This window comes from Opisthocomus hoazin, chromosome 9, assembly GCF_030867145.1.
Source record: "Opisthocomus hoazin isolate bOpiHoa1 chromosome 9, bOpiHoa1.hap1, whole genome shotgun sequence".
Lineage (NCBI taxonomy): Eukaryota > Metazoa > Chordata > Aves > Opisthocomiformes > Opisthocomidae > Opisthocomus > Opisthocomus hoazin.
This window is the reverse complement of record NC_134422.1, coordinates 38,260,414-38,287,272: the sequence shown is the minus strand read 5'-3', so window position 1 is coordinate 38,287,272 and position 26,859 is coordinate 38,260,414. Positions and strand designations below refer to the sequence as shown.

General features: G+C 40.8%; 1 protein-coding gene across 4 annotated transcripts in view; it reads right to left on the bottom strand.

Moving 5' to 3' along the window:
• Positions 1 to 26,859, bottom strand: part of DIP2A (disco interacting protein 2 homolog A) — a 123,968-nt gene that overhangs the window by 55,929 nt on the left and 41,180 nt on the right. For all 4 annotated transcript variants that reach the window (XM_075430667.1, XM_075430668.1, XM_075430669.1 and 1 more), the window contains exons 3-4: positions 13,264 to 13,383; positions 4,537 to 4,656 (exon numbers count right to left, since the gene is read on the bottom strand). In XM_075430667.1, the coding sequence (XP_075286782.1) occupies positions 4,537 to 4,656; positions 13,264 to 13,383 (240 nt within the window). The remainder of the gene's footprint in view (positions 1 to 4,536; positions 4,657 to 13,263; positions 13,384 to 26,859) is intronic.

Sequence of the window (26,859 nt, the reverse complement as noted above, 5' to 3'; positions counted from 1 at the left end):
GCTGCTAGAAGTCTGATAAAGGGCTCCTATTTTAATTACCATTCAGTTATTTACAACTTTCCAGAAGTTTCCCTTTGGCACTCAACCCTTCCACATTTATTACCCGCTCAACAACAAATAAGAAGGTCTTTCTAAATATCAAGAGAATACACCCCTGTTGATCTTGAGTGAAAAATACAAACCTTTCTTACAGGAAAAAAATCTTGCCTTCCTAAAGAGACTGCTGCATTTTCAGTGCTTGATCCTTTAAATGCCCCCCACCCCGCCCCCTTGCTCTCCCCCGGGTAATTAAAGCAAAGCTCCTAAAACAATGCATTGCCCACATACTGATAGGGTTCACATCAAGTCAGTTTGTGAAGAGCAGTTTTAAGTCATACATAATGGCCAGACCAATGAAGAAGTCAGCAGGAGCTGAAAAACAGCTTCTGAAAGAGGTAGGGTGTCCATCACTATGCTTGAGTCTCTTCCAGACATGGAAATGCTGGGTGATAGTGGGCTGGGTTGCATCAGAAATTCTGCAACCTTGATTTTGGCTTTTTTTTTTTAATCCTCTGAACACGTGACTCTTCAGCTATATACAATTCCATATACATTTTGTTGAAGCCACATTAAAAATCTTTTCCTCGTCTTTGGCAATAAATTTCAGCTGCCAGGTGTTTAATTTTCTGCTTTTCAAGAATATGTGCGCTTCTGATAACTTCAGAATAACTGCTCGTAAATAGTCCCAAACCACAAAAATCAGAAATCTTTCCATAAGAAGCCCCTTTAACTCAATGGCATTTTCAAAGTTAAACTCGCAGATCTCTCATGTCTTGACCATACCTAGTCAAACATGACAATTTTGAATGAAAATACACAAACAATTGTTCTTTGGGAAGATACAGCTGTGGTGGATCAGCCTTCCTGGGTCTGTGCCTTGCATGATATTTCTGGTCTACTGCCACGGTTGTAGCTTTTGGCTGCTGACTCCATCTGCTCCTGGAGAGGAGCCAAACCTGCCCCTCAGTGCTTGCAACCTTCTCTTTCTCGTAGGCAGAAAGGAAAAATAAACAATTCCAGGAATATGGAACAAAACAGGACTACGAACAGTCAGGTCTCGAAAAAACCCCACACATTTGTGATGTACTATCAAAGTAAGAAATAAAACTATGAAAAGAACAGGTTTCTCAAAAGAATATGTGCTGTGATAGTGTCTCCTTATCCAGATACAAATTCAGTGAAGTCTCTCTAAAATTTCTAAGCTTTCAGATGTCTTACATGAGTGGAGGGGGGAAAACCCCACTTTAAATGTAAAATAGTAACTGTGTGTAAAAGTCAAGGATTCATAGTAAAAGCATCCTAATACCAAAACCCAATTACGACAGGAGAGTAGCAAGGTAGCATCCGTAACTAGCTGCGTGGCAGCCTCAAGAGTTAATTAGCGGATCTCGGTGTGCTGCGAGCGGAATGCTATGTACTTGGCTTGCAGCTCTTCCTGGCTGGGACCGGACCCAAGGCAGCCACAGAAACCACCACCCTTTGGACCAAACTTGCAGCAAGGCTACAGCTCAAGTTTGGATCACGTGAAATCCGTATGGGAAGGAGGAGAGACTCGATAGGACGAAAACAAAAGCACATTAAAATTTTTGGAAGGACGACTGATGAAAGCAGTTCCGTATCTGCTGGTCAGGAGTTGGTTTCGAACTTAATGTTGTGACCAGAATCGGATGCTTCCTTCCTGGTGACTGATGGTAACTGTTTGTAACACAATTTCAGTTATTAAGAAAGTCCGGTTTTAATTGCATTAACTTCTGCCAACACAAAGATATTAAAGCAGTGGTTTGACAGCTCAAGGCAACAAAACCAGATGCTTCAGCGCTACTCAGGTTTTTTGCAATTTCAGATCTTTCTCACTGAGCTAACTTTGCAAATAAAGGCAGGCCCATAAAAGGACAATTACTTTTGTGACTTGATATAGCTGAAGCAAGTCCTCGGAATATTTCTGAATGGCTTGATCTCCCATGATGCAGAATTCATCCAGCGGTCCATTCCCTTATAAAGGTATCTCATAACAGATCACCTTCCCTTAGAAACAGCACGACAGATCCTGGAGACACGTAACTCTTCTTTCAGAATATACTGGTTAGGGTGCTTCTGTGTCCTGCTAAAGCCCAGCACGAGTATACTTGTCTTCTCTGCTACCCAGCTTGGGCAGGCGTGTTAGAAGACGATCCTCTCCAGCAAGCAGGGAATCACTCCCACCACCACAGGCCATTCCCCCTGTCCCATCCTGCTCCTTCTTTGGCTGGGCAGGACAGAGGGCACACACACACACACACACACGCATGTCCAACGTGGATCCCTCCAGCAGTGGGAGGGATCTGGACACAGGAGCCCGAGCCCCCACTATTCTCTCCATGCTTCTTCCTCCCCAAATCACCTATATCTATCCCTTTCCCCCGCTGTGGTTCCTCATCCAAACATCCTCATGTCCCCAAATACTTCTGCATTGTATCCCATAGTGTGTCCCACACCCCGCTGCGGCATCGTCCCTCAATCCAGAAGATGCTCTAGCGTTGCCTGCTCTTGATGGCTTTCATGCCTGGGCAGGAAGGTTGAGGTTCTGCAGGGACAGCCCTGGGAGGGGCCTGGACAGGGTGACCCTTCTCCCGAGTCCTTAACTTGGCTTCCTGCCTGCTGTTCTCCCCCATGCTCCTCTGGGCTTGTGGAGACGGGTCCACGACAAGCTGGTGGCTCCCAGGACAGGCCTGGGCATAGCTGGGGTACACTATTATTTGGGCTCCCTCATCTGCCACTCTGTGCTCTTGTAAAGGTGTGCAGACCAGCTTTCATCACATAACCCAACATTTTATCCACAGTATCTCAATTTTCTTTATACTCTCTCAGCCCCCACAAGACTCTGCTCCTTCAGAGCAGCACGTAGAGCCCTGACCTCAGGCAGAGCAGGCACAGCAGTAACTGCAGGGACACTGCTTCAAATCTGTTCCAAAGGTATTCAAAAAAGAATGATATTTTGGTTTTCTCAAAAAAAAAAAAAAAAAAACCTGCAAGGAGACTCCTTCTGGTTTTAAATGCTAAGGGAGCCAGGAAAGCCTAGCTGTCCTCCGCCCTCAGCAGAGCTTCTGGACACCAGCTATTTTTGTACACCAAATCTTCGGCAGAAGAGCAGCGTGCTCTTTTCTTGTCGTGATACACCTCATGCCAAGCACATTGTGATGTGTCACACTAGGGGAATGAGGGAAAAGGACAGAGCGATGCTACATGAAATGCACTGCTGACTGTTCTACCAGAGTTTATTTTGGAGAGCGAGAAGGAATATTGCTTTGAAGAGCTATGAACAGAAACCTCAGGGCCTCTCTCTCAAAGCCTCAGTATACAGATGGTTGCTATACATTAATTTTTTCCAGGATTTCACTTTATGACATTCACAACCACTTTCACATACAAAAGTAACATGCATGCAACAAAACTAAGGAGCAGGATAACCACCCTGCTGCAAGAGCTGCCCTCATGGGCTTCTGAGTACAGAAGGACCAGAAGGACAAACTAATCAAAATGCATGATACCTTAACATATCTTATAGGCAAAAACCTAAGGGTGAAGAAAGATCATCTATCAGACTACAGAAGCAGCTTATTATCTATGAACAAAAAAAACAATATAGAAAAATGTGTGACTAGCAAAGAAATGTGGAATTTCCTTTAAATGGAGGAAGAAATATAACCCAGGAAGCAACAGACCTGCTCTTCTATGGAAGGGGGATAAGAAATAGAATTGATGGAGAAGGGCACTAGAGGTCAGTGTGCTTCTACTCCCAGGCCACATGAGAAAAGGCAAGAGCACATCAATCGAAACTTAACAGCTTAGGGAAATTCCTCTTCTTTGTATACAAGACACTGGCCCCAGAACACTTGGCTTGCTAGCATGACATGTTATCTGGAGAAAGATTTTCTTAACCTCTAGAGAATTCATTGTGAGACAACAGGAAGATTATTTCCCCCCCCCCAAAAAAAAAATTAAAAGAAAACGTTCTGCCCTAAACAACCTGAACAATTATAGCATATGATTTTCTGAATGCTTTAAATTGCTCACAGTTCAAACCATCTGATGAGTATTCTGCAAGCTAAGGCAGCAACTTAATGCTCTGGCATTTTCTTCAACTCTTAAAAAAAGAATCTTATGCAACGCGAAATAAGGTATTTACAGCTCTGACACGCTTGCCAAGATTATCTCCTTCCAAGCGAGACATTACGTAACAGAAGATACTTAATGCATAAAGGACAACTGCTCACTCTATTACTGCTTTCAAGTGTACCTTTAGCAAGCTACAGTATCTCTAGATGAGACACTAAAAATCTTGAGGAAAGACATCAAAGAACAAACCCAACCAACACCTGATTATCAGGAAACTCAGCCATGCATATACAAGTAGTTTATTGCAACATACTTACAACTTAGCAGAACAAAGCATTTGCTCTTTACATTTTGCTATCACGTTCACCTGGCAAGATTTACGTATGTTAACTCAGTAGATACCTGGAGGGGTGTATGTTTCTACCGAAGAGTGCACGAGAACAGACCGTCTTTTTGAAGGCATGGGCATTTTTCTCTCTTTGTATTTTGCGAGCGCTGCTTGTACTGCTTCAGTGTGGACATCTACATAGAAAACAAAAGTGAAGAGATAAAGTTTAATCATTGTTTCTTTCTAAAAACATAGAAAGCATCAATAGGTTTTCAGCTCAAACCGAAGGGCTGAACCGCACGTGATGACCCTTCTGGCTTTAGTCCTGCTTAGCCCAACTGCTTAGCTTGCAGAAAGCAGCAGGTTCTCGGCTTCCGAGGAAGCAGCACTTCTTGGTTTGCAGCAAGGTCCAAAGCTAAGCTGCAGTAACATGGATTGCAATTCTGAAGCTGTGACAACTCCATCAAGGGTGTGTAGTAGGACTGAATTTTACGCCCGCCTCCACTCAAATTCAGCTCAGAAGCAATGGTTTCAAATGTCAAAGGAGAACACACGCAGGGTCAAGTCGACATTTTCCTGATGAAATCAGCTTGAAAAGGCTTTGCAAGTATCATTTAGGAAGAACACCCTGAAAATCAATGCTGCAGTTACAGAATACCTAGAACCTTAGTTCTGAGCTATGATTTGTTTTTATTTTGGGGGGAAATCTTAATGCAGATGCTGTAAATTGGCAAGAGCATCACACAACTCATCCTTCAATATCCACAAGGGGAAAAGAAGTGAAAAAAGCATACTTGAGGCTCTCACACCAAAGAATGCAAGTAAGAAAAAACAGAAAGAAGAGGCTAAATGTATATGAAGAGTTAGTGAAGAGACACAAACTGTTTTCACTTTTCTGAAAGCAAAAATTACCCTAATATACTCACTAGGTAGATTTTAACTTCTCTTATTTTTAAGTCAAAGATAAGATTAAAGAGAAATTCAGTGTTCAATCAAGACCACGCCGCAGACAAAATTTAATGTATTCAAGTAACTCTAAATTGCCTTCAGCAGATTTTTCCTCTCTGCCATCTATATTTCAATGGTGTCAAAAGCGAAAACTTATGCAGAAAGAAAATTCATGAGAAGTGAACAGATGTCAAGGAGAAACGAGGCAGACCAAAAATATACTTTTAACTTATGACCTAAGATTCAAACTCATGAAAAACAAGTACAACATGCACACACTTACGCATAGCTACAAAGGGCCCAAAAGCGAGTACTGTGATTGTGTGTTTGTCTTAACGCATTTCTTTACGTGGAAGCTGCTGTACAAGAATTACAGAATGAAACTGTTCCATCTGACAAAAAGAGGTATTCTTTCACTAAGTATCCACCTAAGGCTGCAAATACACAACAGGTTGATAGACTTGTCGGTATGAAGCTCAGGCATGTGACACACGCTTATGCAACTTACATATTTAAAAAAAAAAAAAAAATTCTCTGACTCATACCTATAGGGATTAACCCTGATGACAACTACAAGTAAAGCTCCATATATTACTGTGCCTTTTTTGGGAAAAAGAAAAAAAAAAGAAAAAAAAAAGGTACCATTTCTGGTACTAGCCCTGAACCTGCTTTGGTCACGCTCAGCATGAGGTTCTTCCAAATTTATTTTAAATATGCTGATCATTTCCAGTTAACTTTGACTAACTCAAGGGAAAGCTAATCAGTACACATTTTAATCAAAATATGAATAATAATAATAATAATGAAGATATTTTTGAGCATCCCTGAAAAGGAAAGGCTACGAAACGGCAAAGCACAGCATATCGCTTGGAACCTGTAAGGAAATCCTGGCACAAAACACTTTCCAAAGGCAGCTGTGTTCCTGTGCACTGGATAAACACTGGACACTTGAGGGACCACTATTCAATTCCCCCTTCCAAAAACAGGTTATATATGCTGCCCACAAACTCAGAAGCGTGACCTCACCAGAGAGGGCTTCATGCAGTGTCCTTCTAAACTACTCTGCCGACAGATACTGGCAGATGACTTTCTTTCAGAACTTTGATTCCTAAGTAAATCAGACAAAAATCACCATAGCTTCACCTGACTTCTTTTCCTATGTTAGATGAAAACCATTCCATTTCCACATGTAAAAATCTCCCCTGCTCCAAAGCATATTCACACTACATACTTCAGGCACCTCACTTTTGGTCCCTGACTACCGAGCACGATTTACTGCAACACATGAGATCAAAGAGATGCCATGAGAGAAGCAAGCTAAAACCCCGGTACTGGAAGAGCACAGCGCCTTTAAGAGAAATGCCAGAAAAAACCAATCCACTCAGCCAAAAATCAGGAAGCCGCCTTTCAAAGTCACTGGTCCAAATGAGAAACAAACTGTTCCCTTCAGCCTGGCCAAAAGGATCAAATAAATCAAAATAAGCCCCACATGGACGGTCCCAGACGCCATCCAGCTCCTCGCAGTAACAATGTCACTTTGCAAGTCTGCAGCTCCCCCCGGATAATCTGTTCAGGGCTGTATTTAAAATACATATGCAAACATCCTATACCACTGGTGTGTTCTTACAAGATTTAGGAATTTACTAGTTAAATGCTTGTCTCAAATAAGAACTTTTTGTGCAGCTATCCTGTGAGGCTCAAGAATGATGTGTCACAACGGAAAAAAACCGTATCAAATCACTTCTTAAACCTCCATCTTTTGAGAGAAGCTTTTTTTTTTTTTATACTGGGAACCATGTTAGATTTTTGCTGCTGTCTTTCACACCAAGGGGCTGTTAATAGATGTTTGATGAATTTAAATTCATTACCTATGTCTCCCTTCTCCACATCGGGGCTACTGCTTTTTGTCAAGTCTTGGTTTCTCCTGTTCTTTGGTTTTGGACTTTTTCCCCTCCCTTGTAAACGTCCACCACTGAAGTTTTTTCTCATGGATACCCAGAAGCAAACCTCTTGTCTTCATCCAACTCCAGAAAGTTTAAGCAGAATTTAACACCCATCTTGTTTTGCTGTGCTACTTAGATGCAGCAAGGACATTACTGCTATCCATAGACTTGAGAATATTACTTAAATTAAAGGTTATTTCTGCAGCCTTAGAAGTTAGGGGCAAAATGCCAATCCTGCAGACACGTTCCCACAGCAGAACTTTCAGTCAAAACCAAGCTGCATGTTTTTAAAAAAAGATAATAACTATTAGATGCATTCACTTCAACCACACATCTATCTAGCTATAATTTAGAAGACATTTTTGTTACATTAACATCTGGTAGGAAGAAGGGGAACATAACAAATGGTTTTTCTCCAGAACAGGTCTTCCAAAAGAGAAAAACAAAACACAATATTTATAGTCTGTATATACATTCATTAAGTCATTAAATAATGATGCAGGTAAAAAAATGAAAGCATTCCTGGTTAGTTGCGTATCTAGGGAATGGAAAGGACTAGCTTGAGGCAAGGGTGTGTTGAGGTGTCTTCACAAAGTAGAGCGGGACAGGTCATAACATCACACGGATTTGTGGGAGCAAGCATGGGAACTACCTTTTATTCCATTTCCAGAGGGCAAAATTAGCACCACCTCCTCCTCTAGTCCTCCTACTCCCACCCCAAACCCTGGAAAATACTAGATCAAATGATAAAAATGCAACCAGAAGCCAGTCAGGATGAATTTGTATTCTGTTTCATATTTTATTTTTATAGTGCTGATTTAACTCATCAGTTCCTTCTGTACTCATTAAGATCTATCTCCAGATTGAATATTTTCTCTTACTATCTTGTCCTTGGGTGACAACTGAGTAGGACCATCCTCTCCCAGTCAAATAAATTCATTAACCGGTTTCACTTCCCTGGAACGCTTTCTTCCTGTTCCACATTTCCTTTACGAGCTTTTCTGCATTATGCACCCGATGAAACAGCCTTCACTAAAAACAGTACAAGGAATGATATAATTTTAAAGCAGCAGAACATTTAGGGTACAAAAAATCCATAAATTCCTACAAATTAAATTTTAATTGGATATTGGAATTACAAAAAGAATCTCTCTACCACTGTCTATTACAAAATTTTTAAAAATTTACGGTGAAACTGATTTAACATGTAAGAACTGCGGCTTTCCACTTTCTTCAGCAGATTAAAGTGTCATTAAAATACGATCAAATGCGATCCGTATTACATCATATTTCTGAGAACAGGGAACACAAATGTTCCCTGAGAAATGGAACACTGAAAGAGATGAACAGCAAGGCCAGCTTCTTACTAAAATGAAGATTATGCACACCAAAGTGGGAAAAAACCCATATGTTGCTATCCAAAAGCAGAAGAAAGGCTTGAAAAAAAATGGTTGTGTATCTGCACTTTATTAGCAAACAACCACCAGTAATTTATTATTGCTTCACATTTTTTCCTTCCTCTGTTGTAGTAAACCACATACTCTTCTCCTCCATTTTATGTACCTATTCTCATTTTCTTTCCTTCTCCTTGTCCTTAAAAAAGGATGGGAGAGGAAAATGAAGAAATAGTTTGTGGACTATACTATAAATCACCTAAACTCTTATATACTAAACCCTCCAGCTCTCAGAAGAGCATTTTTCTTTCCTGTTTGTAACCTCTGCTGTATTTTGTCAGCCTCTGATTCTTGTTCCTGCCTTAGGCACAGGAGGAAGAATTTCTGCAGTTGTTTGAAGAAAAAAAATGGCACTCACAGGTTGACTCGTCTCCCTTCCGCTCACAGCTCTCCAAATACCAGCAGCTAAAGCAACCAGCCCTGCCCGCCTCTACAAATGTCTGCTACAAACCTGTGTCCCCCAGGATTGCTTCCCTGTGACAAAAATTGCCACTGAGGAAAAAAAAGGGGGGGGGGGAGCAAAAATACTTTTTAAAAAGCTAGTATCACTCTGGGAAGGCTGGTAGAGCACAGAGGATCAGTGTGGGATGAAGTTCTGTGAAAGGAAAGAAGGAATGGGCAACGGGACAGAGGAGAGGGCAAAGGGGCAGAGGAGAGGGCGAGAGCTGCTGTGTGTCGCACACTGCTGTACAGGTATCACCCCAACGAAACAGCCTTCACTAAAAAAAGTAAAAGGAATGAAATAATAAGCAAGCTGGACAGGCTTGCTCCTCGTCTGGAGCAGCTCCCCAAATGCCACTCTGCACCCTGTTCCAGGCAAGGTGGGAGAACAGGCTGGATATTCCAGCTGTCTATTCAACAGGCTGAAGAACAGTGACCAGAAAGACGTGCAAGAGGGGAAAGTATAGCTGCTGGGAAAGCTTTTTCAGACACCCACCCTAAAGGCTTACCAGCTAACACATCTGCCGTCTTATCCGACACCAGGCAGCCGTGGCACTGAGCACGGAAAAGGCACAGAGCCTTTCCCAGAAACTGCACACCCTCCCTGAAAGAAAAGCCAGCAGCAAGGGCAATTCCACCCATCCCCAGGCTGAGGGTACGAGAGCCTTAGCCCTTATCACAGACGAATGCTTGCAAAGTCTCTGCATTTCTCGCTTCCTCCATCACACTGGCACCACTACACAGAAAGAAAACCTAGTTGCAGCGCTGTAACGGTAACCGCTGTTCTGGGAACTCTTAGGTAATTTAGTAGCCTGCAGTATTTATTGATGGCACTCACTGTTGGAAATTTTTTGGTAATAATTACTGCCTGAAGACCAAAATCCGTGGATGAGAAAGATGATAATTAATTTAAATGGACAACAACTCTGGGAAACTATATGAAAAAAAGTGCTCACAGCTAGTAAACGTCAGATTAATTGCACAAAAAGGCAAAATTGTTTCACTTGCTTATTTTAAGTAATTTATGTTGATGGTTCTAAAATAACTATAATTGCTCCAGAAAGAGATCCTGTTCTATGAAAAGTTTCATTCCACCCTCATCAGCTACTCTTGAAAAGGACATAGCAGAACTGATGAGATGCAAAGAAAGGAAAAAAAGAATGAAAGACTAGAAGAAGATAAAAAAAAGAAACAACAACACACCCTCCACTCCCCCCAGAAGTCTAAAGAATAAACAAGGCAAGCAACAGCATCCGGAATGATAGCCTAAAGCTGTTTATCCTTCACACGAGGTAATGTGCTTCAGCATACAGGGTAATTTAAAAAGGTAAGGACATTTCAAGCCGGTGGTGGTGGACACCTTTTCTTCAGGGAGAAAATGCTTTTAGCATAGCTACAATTTCTCAGATAAATCGGGACTGCTTTGTGAAGCAAAACTGGGAGTCTTTTTTATGCCAAAGTATTGGGAGGAACAAAGAGAAGCTACTTCGCAGTAACTGGGGTTTTCTGAGATATCCTGCCAGCATTTCTCTTCATGCTCTATAGATACATAATCTCACAGCATGAGTAGCCATGAAAAAGAGCATCAACACCAATGTGAAGCATTTTCAGACTTGAATCAACTAAATGATTCAACAACTATTAGAATCAGTGTAGTCATACTTTCAAGGAGTAAAAACACATGCAACAAACACCTTGCGTTTTTCTTTCAGTCTACCTCTTCTTTGAGATAAAGAGCAGAACCACTAATGCAATTAATCTGTAGAACGTTTTTCTAAAAACTAGAGAATAAAAAGGAGAAAATATATTTGCTTCTGAAAGCTGTATCTACATTACCTTGCACAGACATAAGTTTAACCTAAATCAAGTCAAGCAAAACCATCACTATTTGGTCTTCATACCGCCTGAGCACACTAAGCCTTTTCATATATCACTAATTGGAAAAAAGAAATCCAACTAAGAATTTTATTACAACTAAGAACTTATGTCCCAAGAGTTTAAATTTCAAAGTGTAGAACATGTTCTAGGCAGGAACATTTAACGAAACACGGGTTACCGGAGCACCGATGGGAAACCACGGAAGGACATGGCAGTCCTCATGAGGTACTACCCAGGGTTTTGGCACTGACCAAACCCAGTGATAAATACAAGAAATAATCTATAACCCATCAGGCTTCATCTCGAGTAACTGTTCACTGGCAGGACTGGCTGAACACTTCGGGTCATCCAGAAATACTCATACTGAGATGTAAAAATATCGGCTAAGCTCTCGAGTGACGAGACTGTGAGCAGTACTTCTGAATCACTGAAACTCGATTTTAAAATCAACAAGGCCATATAAATATTAACTCCAGAAACAGAATAAGCACTGATAATTAGCACTCATAGTTAGACTAATGTTTAAAAGCCACATCTATTCATAAGCAAGTCTGCTCACTGAACTCATTAATATCCACCCATTTCTACATGTCTTGCACTAGAAGACTAATGAGCCTTACGCCAAACTTCTCCCAGACAATACCAGCAATATGGCAGGGTTGCTTACTTGCTTCTTGTTTGGTTTGTTTGCTTTTTTAAGTATCCTCTGTGCAAATTAAATAGGACATCTGAGGCTCTGAGACACGAAAATTGCCCGTGTCTATTGCTCTAGACCCTCCTAGCTCTCTCGGCTAATGGCTCCCCAGTATTCCCTGTTCTAGTTGTGCTCTTTCTGCAGATTTTGTTATTTTAATAATATCACATGCTACTTTTAATTAATTAATTTCTATCAGATTCTTGACTCTGCTTGCAATTTATTTGTGATCTACTTCGTCACAAAGTAACTTGAAAATCATGGCTGTAATTCAACCACTACAACTGTTTTTTTCCCCGGTATATATTCAACAGCAGAATTATATCAACAATACATTTGAAATTCAAAAATAAATTTAAATGACCAATTAGGACATATTCTTAAACATGTCATTTAGTTAATTCTGATACTATGTAATCTTCCCTGACATTCAGAAGTTTCTTCTCTGTGTAGCTGAATACATGCGTCTTTCCCAGGAGTCTGTATATATCCTCAGAATACTTCAGAAGTCTCATTCATCCTTTGGTTATTAATAAGGAACCCATGCAGGCATATCAGCTCCATTTTGGGAGCTAGGTTTTAAATGCCAACAATGCACGTATGATGCAATAAGCACTATGCCCAAGCAGTTGCAAAGCAAGGTGACGCAAGTCCAACAACATATTAAGGATGCGCAGTACATGTCTTCACCTGCACTTCTCATCCCCAAACCCAAGACATATAATTATCCTGGAAAACAAACAGAAAATTTTCCAGTTAAAAGTCCAAAGGTATTTAGGAGAGAAAAGGTTCCAAACACCTGCCTTTTCTCACTATTGTGACATGGAATTTCACAGGGAAACAGTACACTTCAACCACCTGAAAAGCAACAATGGAAACAGGATGCGATGAGGATATTGATCTTTTCACAGAAGTTTCCAAAACAGCTTTGTCACAGTGGTGTCCATTTAAAATTAAGTAGAATATCCATTGTGACATTTCCCTTTTTTGTGCACTTGCTTTAAACCAGGAAATATCTGAAAGTGAGCTACAGTAAATATGACACTCCTATAACCTCCCTTTAACAAAACAGCCCAACCAATCAAGCCAAAACATCCCCACAACCCACATGCTGTAGCATTCTAAATGTTTAAATAATTGCTCTAGAGACCGGAAACCCAATCAGCAAACAAGAGAAAATTGTTAAGCATGGTGCAAAACTCACAATAAGCAAAACATCCGAAGGCATGCCTACAATTTCTTTCCCTCCTAGCATTTCCTCCATCCTGGATTCAAACAAAACCACTCATGCACAGAAATACAAAAAGCTACTTGAAAAATACTCATTAGCTCTTCCCTTCTTCCAAAGCACTTCCAACTTTTTCTTTAGGTGTAGGTACTACTTTACTGGTACGCTTTTCCTCTTAAGACACCTGATGTTTTAGCTACTTTTCTTTTCCTTACCGGATCGGAAGCGCTCATCCCTTGAGTTGGTAGAACGGGATTTCTGCTGTTTCGATACAGCAGCGACAGCTTGTGAAGAGCCTGGCACTCTGTTCTCTGCTTGCAGGGATGGATCCACACCTGAAATACAGTTTTATTTCAGTACAAATTCAAGTTTGCAAATAAAACACCTACTTCCCACGTCTAGGTGCTTTTACCACCCTTGACACTTACTTAGAAGTTCAACTGGAGCCCTAAGTCTCTACCTTCTAAAAAAATCTCACCTTCCAACTGCATTTTAAGCTAAAACCTAGCTTGATCTGATAAGCGTTTCACACAGATGACAAGAAACACTTCGGAATAACAGAAAAACTCTTTTGCTCCTTCCAGGAGGTCACCATCATCTGTCACCAGGTGTTCTGTAGGCCAGATCTGTGTGGCTGGTGGAGGGAGGAGGGGGCACCAGCTTACTGCTAGACATCAATAGAAACGCTGCAGAAATGGTTACAGTCACACATAGGACTTGGAGATCCTGAAAAGACAAGATGCTGCTGCTCCACCTTTTAGATAAAACTTGAACTACCCTGTCAAATTTCATTTGAGTCTAAACACCAGACAGCTAATCTGAGTAAAATCTAGGAACGTTTACAAAACAGATAAACCTTTCTGCTTAATCTATTCCCATCTAATAGAGTGACATTCGGAAGATTCACATTTTACAAAAACTCCACAATTCTCTACCAGAAACTTTGCAGATGTTAAGGGCAGAATTACTCTGTCAGCTTCAGCTCTGATTAGGTTGGCTGGGTACTTTCTGTACTCGTTAAATGATTTCAGATCTTCCTACCCCCATAAAAGGTAACAAATATAAAAGGAACGGAATCTCTCTCTAGCTGTTTCCTCCATCCCTGTCTAGAACAGGGCTCTGGGCAGATAACCTAGAGCAGATGCCCACCTTTAGCCTGGCTAACGTTCAGGAAGGCGAACCTCACCTTTACATCCCAGCATAGCAGAAATAAGTACTCAAAGGGGTGGACAGTAACTATGACATATTCCCTACCGCTCCCCAACCCCTCAAAGGAGAAGGCTCCTTGCTGGCTCTTGATACATCTGCAAGGACTATACAGGTTTGAATTAGGAACTTACACTTGCATTTTTTTTTTTCCTCATCTATTATACATCTGCACCTAAAGCACAAAACCGAGACCTGAAATCCATGCAGGTGCTCTCTGAAGACACGTCACGCACAGCCATGAGAAGCCGGAGGAACACAGAGAACAAAAACGGGCTCTCTTCAGTCTGCACTGTTTTAAGACCAGTGAATATCACCTTCAGAAGTGCAACAGCCACTACATATCAACGCAGGTAAAATTACAATGCAGTTGGAAGGTTTTTTCATATGAACCTATCATAAATTTATGATCTTATGTGGCTATTTGGCTTATTGTTGTGTTTAATAGTAAACTTTCCTTAACCACGTAAGACCTGCTGCACCAAGTCTGCTATGTTTCTAGCCCTTGTACCTTGTACTGAGTTTATTTTTCATTTTACTCTTTCCTTCCCTTGAAGAGCTTCTGCTTTCCTACCTGCTCTGAAGTCTTGCCAGAACTAGAAACAACATTATCAAAATGCAAATATTTACAGAACGCAGCTTTCACTGAACTGAAGACATCACTCCAGAGGAATCCGTGCCAACTTCTTTGCAAGTAAAGCTATTACTTTAACAAGTAAGAAAGGATTCCTCTTTCTCTCACGGGGTTTCTGTTCCCTCCCCTCCACTCCAACTGTGTACCAAGAAAGGAAGTGGTAATTAATAAATGCAGCAATTAGAAGAGATTTTTATTAAGACCTTTCAGTAAAACATGGTCTTCCCATTTGAAGTGTAAATTTTCAAACAGTAATTGGATTAAATATATCAGTTCTACCTCAGCTAATCAGCAGGAACTCTGAGACACACTCTTTAAACATAATATCCACAGGAAAAATGTTTTAGCATCTTCCTGACTGGACCAGTTGCTACACATCAGCTTACTTAGGTATCTGTTAACGCCACTAGGTGAATGTGCTCCATAATCCCTTTTCCATCCCCACCGTCAGCTGAGACTTGACACCCGTGGATGTTGAGAAGGCAACCTTGAGCTAGCCCTAGGTTCGGGGATGGTGTGTGGGGAAAAAATATAAGCCTAAGCAATAGAAAATGAAGGAACATTTATTAAATCACACTGATCTAAGGTTTTAGGAATTAATCCAACTCCAGAGACAAGCTCCCATCTTTTACAATTTGCTATACAGAAAGAGCACACACATTCTCACCTAATGGAGTTTTCCTACTCTCCAAAAGTAAAGCTTTCGATGTAGAAGACATCCTAAGTAACATCAAATGCATTTCCTGGTAGGAGAAATGCGACAGGCCAGTCAAGAAACTGCAGTGTACTCAGTGGTGGAGAGCAGCTGAACATGGAGCTGAGTGAGAACATGATGCTTCAATGCTACCCGATATAACATGGAGCTGAGTGAGAACATGATGCTTCAATGCTACCCGATATAAAGTGGTAATGTTCCTTGAAACACCTTAGCAGAACTCTGTTTTGAAAAGAAAAGCAAATTTAGTCTACTAGCTGCATTGATTTAATGTGTCCGATACTCAATGAGTGGTGAAAACACTTGAGAATTGTATTTTACACTTCATGTGAACAAATGTTTTACATAACCACAAGTCAAGAGCCAAACAGTAAACAACAACTTCATATGTCATTAAAAAGATTGAAGCAAGTCAACTCCTCAAAGCCTGAGCCAACAAAAGAGCAGATGCAAACGGACAGAGCGATCACTAAGGTGGTGAAAAAGAGAGCAGGACCAGCAGCTAAGCTGGGAGCCTCCCCAGAACTGCCTATTCACAAAATTTTCAGACAACAGCGTATCTACAACTCAGTTAGGTCAACATGCCAACAATCAGGTCGGTTTTGTGTGATCTTGTCACAAAGGACCTTACTTGAAGTCGGCAACAAATGAGCAGATTTTTTTCTGTGTGTGTGCACTAGTTTCTTCCTCCAAAAGAGGGTTATTAGTTATAAGTGGCAGCAGAAATTAACGCTCTACTCATAAACCCTTACTCGTATCTTTTCCAGTCCTACAGTTCTGTAGCCAGCTTTCCAAACTTGTCTGTCTCCCCGGGCACGGTATAGCCCACGAATCCCCATTTTGAACTCCGGCAGCCAGTGTGAAAGCAAGCAACCAGAGAGCCTTGGAATCAGGACTCACAAGCCCACAGCTAGGCCCCTCTCCCAGTCTGTGATCCCATGTGCCTGACAAAGCTGGGCAGCACAGTTTGTGACCAATGACACTGGTGCATGTGACACAGTGATTTAGCCCTTGAATATACGGGGAAAATAAGATGGAAAATGAGCTAACTGGTACAATCAATCAGCAGATGAGAAGCTGCATGTGGGATGCTCCCGAGCCATGTGCAACTTGAGCATTGCTATTTGGCTACACCAGTACTGGGGGCAGGGGGAGCACAGAAGAGAAGGGACCCCAAATCAGCATAAGCACGCACGAAAGCTTACCAACTCCAGACCCCTCTCCTCTGCCAACACTTACGGAACAGATTTTTGTGGCTCAGAGGTAGGGCAGCTGTACTGTGATGAAATATATCTCAATGAACCTCAGAAGTTCCCTTTAAATTACGATGAGGCAAAAAATCATTGGCACTGTTGGAAACCACAACCGTGTTTCTTCAGGTTAAGTCTCCCTTTTTGCTTTCACAAAGAAGGTTTCAATTCATAGTGCAAAAATACCAAGGATGAGTCTGGACAACATTACTTTTTGGTAAAAATAGTAAGATACTGCATCTAACTCCTAGGCTACACAATTATGAGCCAGAAAAATCCTGTTCCACAAGCTTGGTGAACTTGTTAATTTATTCTGGTACTACGCAAACCACTACCTTAGCCTTCAGCAAAAGCAGCTAGATGATTAGGCTAACTCCCCCCATTCACACTGAAGATCTTCACAAAAATAACATATTAAGAAGTATACACTGAAGACATTTGATTCACTATCACTGATTTGTCCATTTTTAAGTTACCCAAAGCTAGCATGAATAAAAATTCATCTTAAACAGGCTGCTTGTTCCACCTGACTGAACAACGCACTTCCACAGGATGAAATTCAAGTAACTATTTGAATTATAACTGTATTTTTCCATCCACTGACACTGGAGAATCAAGGCTAACACTGACATTTCTAGCAATTTTGACTTATACAAGCAAAAATTATTTTACTCTAAGAGCACTGAGCAGTTGACAGTACAATAAAGACTCTGCCAGCATCGCTGGGGAGGACGCCTAGCTAAGCACATCTGGCATCAGATAGGCAGAGATAAAATTTCAAAAACATACTTCGCAAAAGCACAATTTTTATTGCTAGAGGACTCTGCTGGGCAACCCACGTGCAAAGCAGTTGCCCTATTCCCTCTTTCATCTCATCTGAACAAGATGTGATGTCTTAACGTCAAAGTCAGCAGTTTCTAAAGACATTCACTGATATCTCAGCAAACCCTTATTTGAAACAGCTATTAGACATTCAAATCTAATTACCTTCGCAAAAAGACCGATCTTGAAATTCACCTCCCAAAATAGAAATTCAGACAAAAGTAATTTCAGTTCTAAACTAGGTTAATTTATACGAGATAAGCTGTACCAGTTTACTAGCTGAACCTTTCAAAAGTATTCTCTTCCAAGTTTTAATGGTAAATTGAAAAGTAAAACCAAAGGAGTTAAAATAGCATGGCAACAATTCCCTCCTCTCAGTTTTACTTGCACTGCTACCCAGTTATGTATCACGCATCCAAATACCCAGTCTGCAGAAGATGACGTATCGTGCGAAAGAGCTTTGCAGAGGGGAAGAGGGAGGCCGAAGAGGAAACTTCAGGCTCTGCGTACACTATTAAACCTTTCTGCGGCTGTGGAACCTGATCTAGAAATAGGAAAGCAACTAAAGACGACGATCAGGTTCAAAGCACGAAAAGAAAGGAAAAGGGGTACGACAAGGCAGAAATGAAACAAGTGTGGGAAACTCCCGGTCTGGCTCCAGGCCAACCTTTGGGTCTACCCAGCCCTGCTCTGGTCCCTCTCTGCCGCCTCGCCTGCAGCCAGCACCCTGCTCTGCCCATCGACCACGGCCAGCCACCCCCTTCGCAGCACGCTCCTGCCCTTACCACCCTACCACCACCCCCAGGCTCTTCAGCCCCTCTTCTCCACCCTCTCCCCAGGGATTCAAGCCCTACAGACCTCCTGTCCATGCTTCTTCGGTGCGGTCTGTTCACCACCCACACTGACATAGAGCCCAACCAAAACGAGGGAGGTTTTCGCCAAGGACTGCAGTATTTCTTAGCTCTTTCTTAGGAGCCTTTTCTTTTTCTTAGGGCCTTTCCCTGCCCTAAGTTAGGAGAGGGAGCTTCAGGAGTTTCCTACTTAGAGACAGGTAGTCTGCAAGAATGGGTAAGGTCTTCCCTGGCAGTTTTTTCAGCCATTTATTAATGACCACAAGGAGCCGGTGCATGGTGAGGTGTGCTGGAAATAGCCTCTCCTTCCCCGTTACTACCGCTTCACACATCGTGGCAGAAGTGGTGCATCGTTGTGTAGCAGCTCCACATGAAGCAGCTGCCTGTAACCCCTCGATTTCACCATCACTAGGGTACTGCATACTCCTCAGAGCCTTCTCAAGCAAAGCTGCGTAGATGTGCTAATGTGTACCTAGCTCAAGCACAGCTCCACAGTAACACTCAAATTAATTCCAGGTATCTTTAAATACAACTTAGGTATAGTTATTTCCCACTGAACTGCAAAGGAAAAAAGTAAACTCTTCTCACAAAAACGTGAGCTGCTGAAGTCTTACAGGAAACACACACGCTGAGTTCCGGATCTTTTCATAGAAAACTTAAGGCAGGAGACTAAACAGAAATTATCCCACAAGAGACTGAAATCTGAGGACTGAGGATTTCTCTCTACTTTTCGGTCTGAGAAGCCTCACTTCTGTTATTAAGCATCCAGTCCTCACTCAGGTCATAGTTCAATTTTATCATTCTTTGCTGTCATATCACATCCCAGGACATATTTACCCGACGCACACATTCTTGTCTTCAAGATCTGAAACTATCTGAGTAACTTCTGGGTCAGTGATTGAACAAGCGTCTACCCAATGTAATTTATCACCCAGAGTAAGATACTAAAAAATCATGAATTTAAAAATAAAAAAAAAATAATAGGCATCATATATACATGCATTATGCTTGACAGTCTTCCACTGTTCTATAACATTTTCCTCTACTCAAGCAAGAAAACTTCAGCTCCTAAGTTTTTACCTGGAGAAAAAAAAACAATTTTAAGGGCATTTTTACTTTCCATTAAAGGAAACATACAACAGCAGCAAAAAATACAAAAGCACAGAAGATGCTTGCTAAATATTCAACGAATTCAAATCCTAGGCAGGAAACTAAACTGTCTCAGTGACAATACCAACAGTGAGAGACATGCTTATTTAGACACTATGACACAACTGATAAGCAGAACACCGACGTGTCATTAGCTAGAATTTTTATTTCTCAAAATAACAGTCCATTCTAAGCAGCAGCTCAGGAGATGCTTCACAAGCAGCCCAGCTCTCCTAACGTAAGCTGATCCTGCCTGCCAGTCACAGCCCAGTGTCATGTGAACGATGCAAGTGGAAGATGGCTGCTTGGGCAGCAAGCAGCCCCAGCAGAGAGCAAGTGGGCAACTCGGGCCCCAGACCTTGGAAGATCCCTGTTGAAACAATCCTGGCTGGGATGTCAGCTTTCAAGGTGATGTTGGCCACATCACTTATGTAAACTTGGTTATACCAGCCGAGCCAGCAGAGGCAATATTATTTAAGCACGCTAATTAGAAAAGAAAGCAAGCTACCAACGATAATGAATATAACAATGTTTTGGGTTCCTGACAGGAACAGAGGTCTTACATCGTTAGTTGAGAAAAGTAGAAGGCATTGCCTATCAAAAAAGACACGCCTCTGAAACAGCAGCAGCAGCAACACTTCATAAGCACAAGGGAGCACGAAGGGCTACCACCTACAAAGCACGCCCAAGGAAACCAAAACCTACGAAACCCACAACCAAGTCCACTTTATTTCTAGGAAATACATTATTTCTAGGTAAAACTCTGAGATCACAGAAATGTAACTTTTAATTTTATCATAATTTTTAAAAACTATTTACCTCAATGTCTCCTATAGTATGAAATCCCTTGAGTTCAGCATGCTCTTGACTGTGTCAGAAGGTTTACACCAAGCTTTATATTTTGTGCAGCTTCCAAACCCCCAACTAAATATTCTATAGCATGAAGATCCATACAGAATATGCCACCCTTAAAATAATATGACTATTAAGCTCTATACTATCCACATAGCCTTTACCACCACTCAGGAGGTAGCCACAAACTGATTACCAAAAGTAACATAGGAAAAGATACTGGCTTGAACCTGAGTACTTAAGTTCAGATTACTTTAGAACCACCTGCCTGAGGACTGATTTCTTTCTTTTTTTTCTTAATTGACAGAGTGAAATCACTAACATTTTGTTTCTTCCCTTGGCAGCAGGCTCAAAAATATTTGTTGTACCCAGACAGATATAGTTAAGGCTGGTGCGAGATGACTCTTTATTTTTCATGAAAAAGTAATTTATCACAAAAAACCTCAACAAAAAACATAGTCAATGTAATAGCCCAATCTCAACATTCAAGCTCCCAAAAGAATGTACAATGGAATTTGGTCATAAAGGTACAATACTAAAAAAATCACTTAATTAAAAAGGCACATGAACAGCAATCTCTTGATATTTTCAGAAACTGTGAGCAGCGAAGCTATAAACAGCTTTTTCAAATAGCCCACACGATCACGTTACATTTTCATGTATTTCACTTACACCAATTACACTAAGATCCAACCAAATTAGCCTATTAAAATTTGGACATACTTTGATCATAGATGTTATACCCATAATATAAAGGAGGAGTTTTAACGCAGCAGCATCAGGAAAAGTAGCTGTACTTTTTTTCCTATGAATTATAAATATGAGAAATTATAAAAGCTATTGCAGACTCCAAGACACCAGAGTAAGCCGCACATTCCTTAGAAAAGGAACTACAGAACAAAGTGCTGTAGGGTGTGTAAAACTCATCTCATTCCAACTGAATGCTAGGCTGAAATACCCACAAAGAAGGAAAGACAAAAATCACAACTATATAATATCACGGTACAGCCCAGGTTGGAAGGGACCTCGAAAGCTCATCTGGTCCAGCAGCAACCTAATGAAGAGAAACTCCATAATGTGTCTGCTTGGTAAAATGGCTGGATTTACTTTTGAATTGATAGATACCTCTCTAGAGGCAAGAAAAAGGGAATTGCTGCGTTAGGCGTTTGCACCATGAACCAACTGTCTAGATTTCTGAGAGTCTCGGAGGGCTGTGTGATGACTTGCCACACCTAGGTGTAACGGTGAAAAGTTCTCACAACGTATTTGAGCATGGTCTTGCAAAACAATGGAGATGAACCAGCAGTAATAGCTCATGTGGACATCAGTAAGGTAGGAAAGAGGTTTTTGAGTTACAGCTTGAACCGTTTAGAAATGAAGCTGAAGACCAGCACCTTCACAGTAGCATAATCATGCCTGGTAAAAGACATAGAATTACACCAAGAGATGGAGACAACATGTGCCTGAGAAAACTGTGGAACAAAAAAATGAGTCCAGTTAATTGGAACCCATAAGTTTTTTGAAAAATAAGCAATGGCACAGGAAGCAACAGAGCATCTGCAAGTGTAAGGAAGCAAAATTAACACTCATGGCAGACACTATTCCCCCAGCTTCATCTCACACATTAGATGACAACCTTGTCTTCTGTTTTAGAGATACCACTTTTGAATGTCTCCTCTCCTTCCACCCAAGCAAATCATGATTTTCCTTTACAATGTGGTCTTCTTTTCCCTTTCAGCAAGGCCCCCCATTCTCCCTGTAATTTTTTTTCCCCCTAAAAGTCTCTTCCAGGCATCTTTTGCTGAAGCTTTATCCAAACTAATGCTTTTATAACACTGCCTCGAGATGATGGAGAAGAGGGACTTGTACAAGTGGCAAGAGCCAGAAACACCCAGACGGGACCATCTCCCATTCCAAACTTGCACCTGAACTTCTCCAGAGGGAATTTCATCAGAAATACACTAACATGGAAGGATGACATAGCACCTGCACGTGTTCAGTGCAGAAGTCCCTCAGCTAATACCCAACACCAATCTCCTACACAGCACAACACATCAAATGGAAAGGAACTGGGATTTTATGGTTGCTTTCCTTGCTCAGAGAGTACCTAAGGAATTGGTCAGGATGTAGTTACTAACACTAGGTCTAAGCAACGGGGAAAACCTCTAAATGAGATAGAAGAGTTGGCTGGTACTCCTATCTGGAGGTTTGTTGATGATAAGCCCTTTGTCCAAACTCTTCGCTGTTAAATTAATTCATACTTGCCATTACCACACCCTTCCGCAAATATTTTGAGGAGTTTTGCAATGTGGTTCTTCGGGGCAGCCATCCAGCTTACATAACCCTGTTTACATTGAAGAATAAACTCTTCCCCTCATCTGCTTGCACATAAATCCCATTCCCTTCTGTCTCTGCCTTGAAGCCAAAGTAAGGTCGTTTGTTTTCAAGAACAACAACATTAGAAAAAGGAGCAACACCTCACAAGCTTTTTATTACTTTTTGGATTTAATGACCCAAAGAAAGGAAAGCCACGAGCGATAAATCTGGAGCAGAGGAAACTGCAAACCAAATCATATCAAAGTTTATGCAGAAATACAGTACCTTTTACTAGAGCCAGTAACAGCTGGGACAAAGTAGACAAAAAGAGAAAAAAAACCCTTGATTTCAGATATCATATAATTCCTGTGCAGTTGTAGGTACTTCACTTTTACCAGATGTACCAGCTAATAGAATATTCCTCTGCTTACAAAATCCCCGATGGCAAAATCCCCTTGTGGTATACGGCTTGCAAGCAATACTACCGCTAACGATACTCATGGTGCTTTAACATTTCGAACCGCCTTTAGATAGCCCACACTTAGAAAGATGTTGATGCAGTAGAAAATATCAGCTCTTGGGAACACACAGCTGAGTAAAGGACACTGGCTGAACAGCATTTCTGTTTTAGGCCTCAAAGAGGTCCTTAGAGATCTACGAAAGAACAAGCTGAAATCCCTTGTCCTTATTTTTAAAAAAATCTGAAGAACCATGTCTTTTAATAAAGTAAAAAAGATGAGCTTATTTCCTTTAAGACTATTTAATCTTAATTATTCTCCAACTTAAATACAAGACAGCACTAGTAACGGAACTGAAAGATGCCTCTGTATGTGTTAATCTGTCTCAGATAAAAGCACCATGAAAAGTTGGCTTAACTGATACCACTGAATGACCACTGGATCTCGTGACACTCAGAGGCGAGGCTTTGCCGCGTTAAAAAGAAGCTATATGCTCAAGTTACTTGATATTTATAAAATCCAATACTTGGCATTGCTTTTGACTCAATAAAATAACCTGTAATTTGCTGCCATACAGGGGCTTGGGGAATTTTTGAATTTTTCTTTTTTAATCCTTAATATTAGCAATAATATTTTGTTAATGACAATCAATTCATGGATTTTTGTTCTCACTAGTTACACTATTCTTCTATGAAAAAAGTACACTGGAGACATGCAAGTCTCTAAATTTCACCCACCACAGGAAAACTCCAGGACAGCAAGCCAACATTAGCTCTCAAGAAACGAGATGCAAAGCTTCACATGGCAACAGCTTGCTTTTACTTATTTTTATTTTGTTTTTTTGACAGTAATACAAGGAGCTTGACCTAAACACTGTGGGTTTTGTGGGTCACACCTTATGTCAGATTTCACTCGGGTAGACTTTGTTAAAACTACCATTAATCTGGACCAGTACTTAAGGTTGACAAACACACCATGTCCTGCTCTCAGAGGAAAATGACTAATGGGGGTGGGGGGGGGAAAGGGTTTCAAGTTTATAAGGTAGAAGCATGTTTGATTTAGTATTTACATATCTCTCCAGTTATGTTTTCTTTATATTTGTTATATTGTCACCAACAGATAAGCGGCAGCTGCATTATGGTTAATGTACCACTCTTCTCTGTTTTCACAATAAATCCATAAAAGCAATAATCTTAACAATTTATTTACCCAAGATGAAGATAAGACATTTGGAACTTTTATGTGAAACTTGATGGCTGAAGAGATGATCAGAGGAGGTAGGGGTGAAACGATTAAGTTTTCACTTGGCATGAATTGTTTCTTCTTGTACAGAAACTGTCTCTTAACACCTACCAAAACAGACATGGCGTAAGAAAGCAAAGTGGAACAGACCATTACGCGCTGTGGCTAATTACAATCATGTAGCTGATGCAGAACAAGTCTATGCCATTGGATGATTCAGTGCAGAGCCTCCACTGGCTGCAGAAGCATGGCCTCAAGCTGAAGCAATTATCTTCAAGTCAACAGAGGTCCCTTCCGTCATCTCAGGATGGAAAATCAACTAACGTGTTCTTCATGCTTGTTCTTACCTCATTTCTTCTGCTTTGGGTTGGAAGTGTTCTCGCCTCTCCAGGTTCTAGCAGGTTCTTCTGACAAACAACTCCTTTTTTAAGTACTTAAGTACATTTGAAGTACATTTACGTACTTTTCAAAACCACTTACACGCTGCTCAAGACAGAATCTCTGAAATCTTCTTTTTCTTCCCCCAGCAGAACTCTCCCAGGCTGGTTCTAGCTACCACACCAAGATCTGTCTTGGACTTTCTCAGAAAATAATTTGGAATGTATTCTTATTGTTCTCACAAATGGCAAAAAAAGGGAAAGAAAAGCTTACACTCATCTTCTGTTCTCCAGAAATACAGGACGTGCAAGTCCTGATGAGCCTGGGGTGCTTGGCTAGGTCCCCGAGTTTACGAACGAGCACAGTGGTCAATCTGCAAATCCAGTACCAGCACGGAAGGTGTGCCCCAATGGCACACAGGTGCTCAAGGCACCACTCTGATTCCACCGGCATCTGACAACTAATCTACAAAGTGACAGCTGGTGTCAAATGCTAGCATTGAGTTTTCTCCAACTGAAAGCATATTTAAGACCAGTAAAACCTGACTCCTGAAACATTCAAGAGCTAGGAAGAAAACAAGTAAAACACAGGTAAATAAAAATAAATATATATAGTGCTATATAGCTGTTATTATTATTTTTTTATATATAATATATATCATAAATATTATATATATATATATAATATATATCATAAATATTATATATATAAAAAAGACTCTAGCTGTATAAAACAGCTACACTGGCCAAGCTTTTAAAACTACAGAAAATATTGTTTCTTCAAAGGAACAGATGGTAGGTGAACAGGAAATTACCACAGTAGTGAAGGATGGGTCAGGGTAATTCCGATTTAACAAAAGGGAACGCGGACTACTTTCAGGTGACTGACTGGTTGCTGTCAGAACCACTGTCTTCCCCTTTGGTTAAAATAGGTTTGAAATTTTTTCAAGTGTCTGGAGTATCAGCAGAATTCAGGTAATGGCATGGCAACCACTAAAAAGAAATCTACAGCTATCAACATATCACAGTTGAGTGCAGAGAAGAAATTTTATTTATTTCACATTCAACAATCAACTCATGACATTCCACTTCCTGACGTGAATTTTTTAATGCTCCAATGACAAATGTAACTTCACAGGTAGAAGCTGCCTGCTCTCCCAAGCATCGCACCGAGATTACTTATAATGAGGCTTTTGGAGTTGCCATCGTCCCTGGTATTGTTTCTCGTTCCAAGATAACACTCCACATGTGGGAATATAAAGTGATTCTAGAAAGAAACAGTCCCTTCAACCATCAGAAGTTTCCTGAAATTCAGCAGAAAAATTACAAGGAACATTGGCTACAACTAAAAAAAGGAAGAAGGTAGTACAGTATTCGTTCCCCAGCAGGACAGTATACTCCAGGATGCAAGTTGCCATATTTCACTGTAAACACTGCTCCTTTGATCATGTTATTTCTGCATCTTTGTACACCCAAGTTTCATACACATTCAAGATGGATATTTGCAATGTGTCTGATGTCATCCATCACTCAGAAGATTCACCTAGCAGCACGTCAGGTTGCCTACAGATATTGTTTATTATTTCCACCTAGTTTTATATGAAATTTGGGTGCAGATGTTGACTGAGGAAACCGATTACTGACTGATTACTGTTAAGGCTTGCTATTACTCAACACTTGTTTTCACTTTCACACCGTGCATTTGGTTGGACACAACAAGGAAACACAAGATAACACATTTTAATTAGTATTTCCCCGTAACTAGATAGTTTTATGGTTCCTAAGTGAAATCTAACATTTCTGCTAACTCTTTATAATGGCAGGTTTAGAATTTTAGAATGCAAAACAGAGCCTACAGGAACACAACTCCTGAACACTAATGTGTCCTACTTAATTTCACTGTTAATTGAAAATATGTTTTGCAGCCACTTCTGTCTTT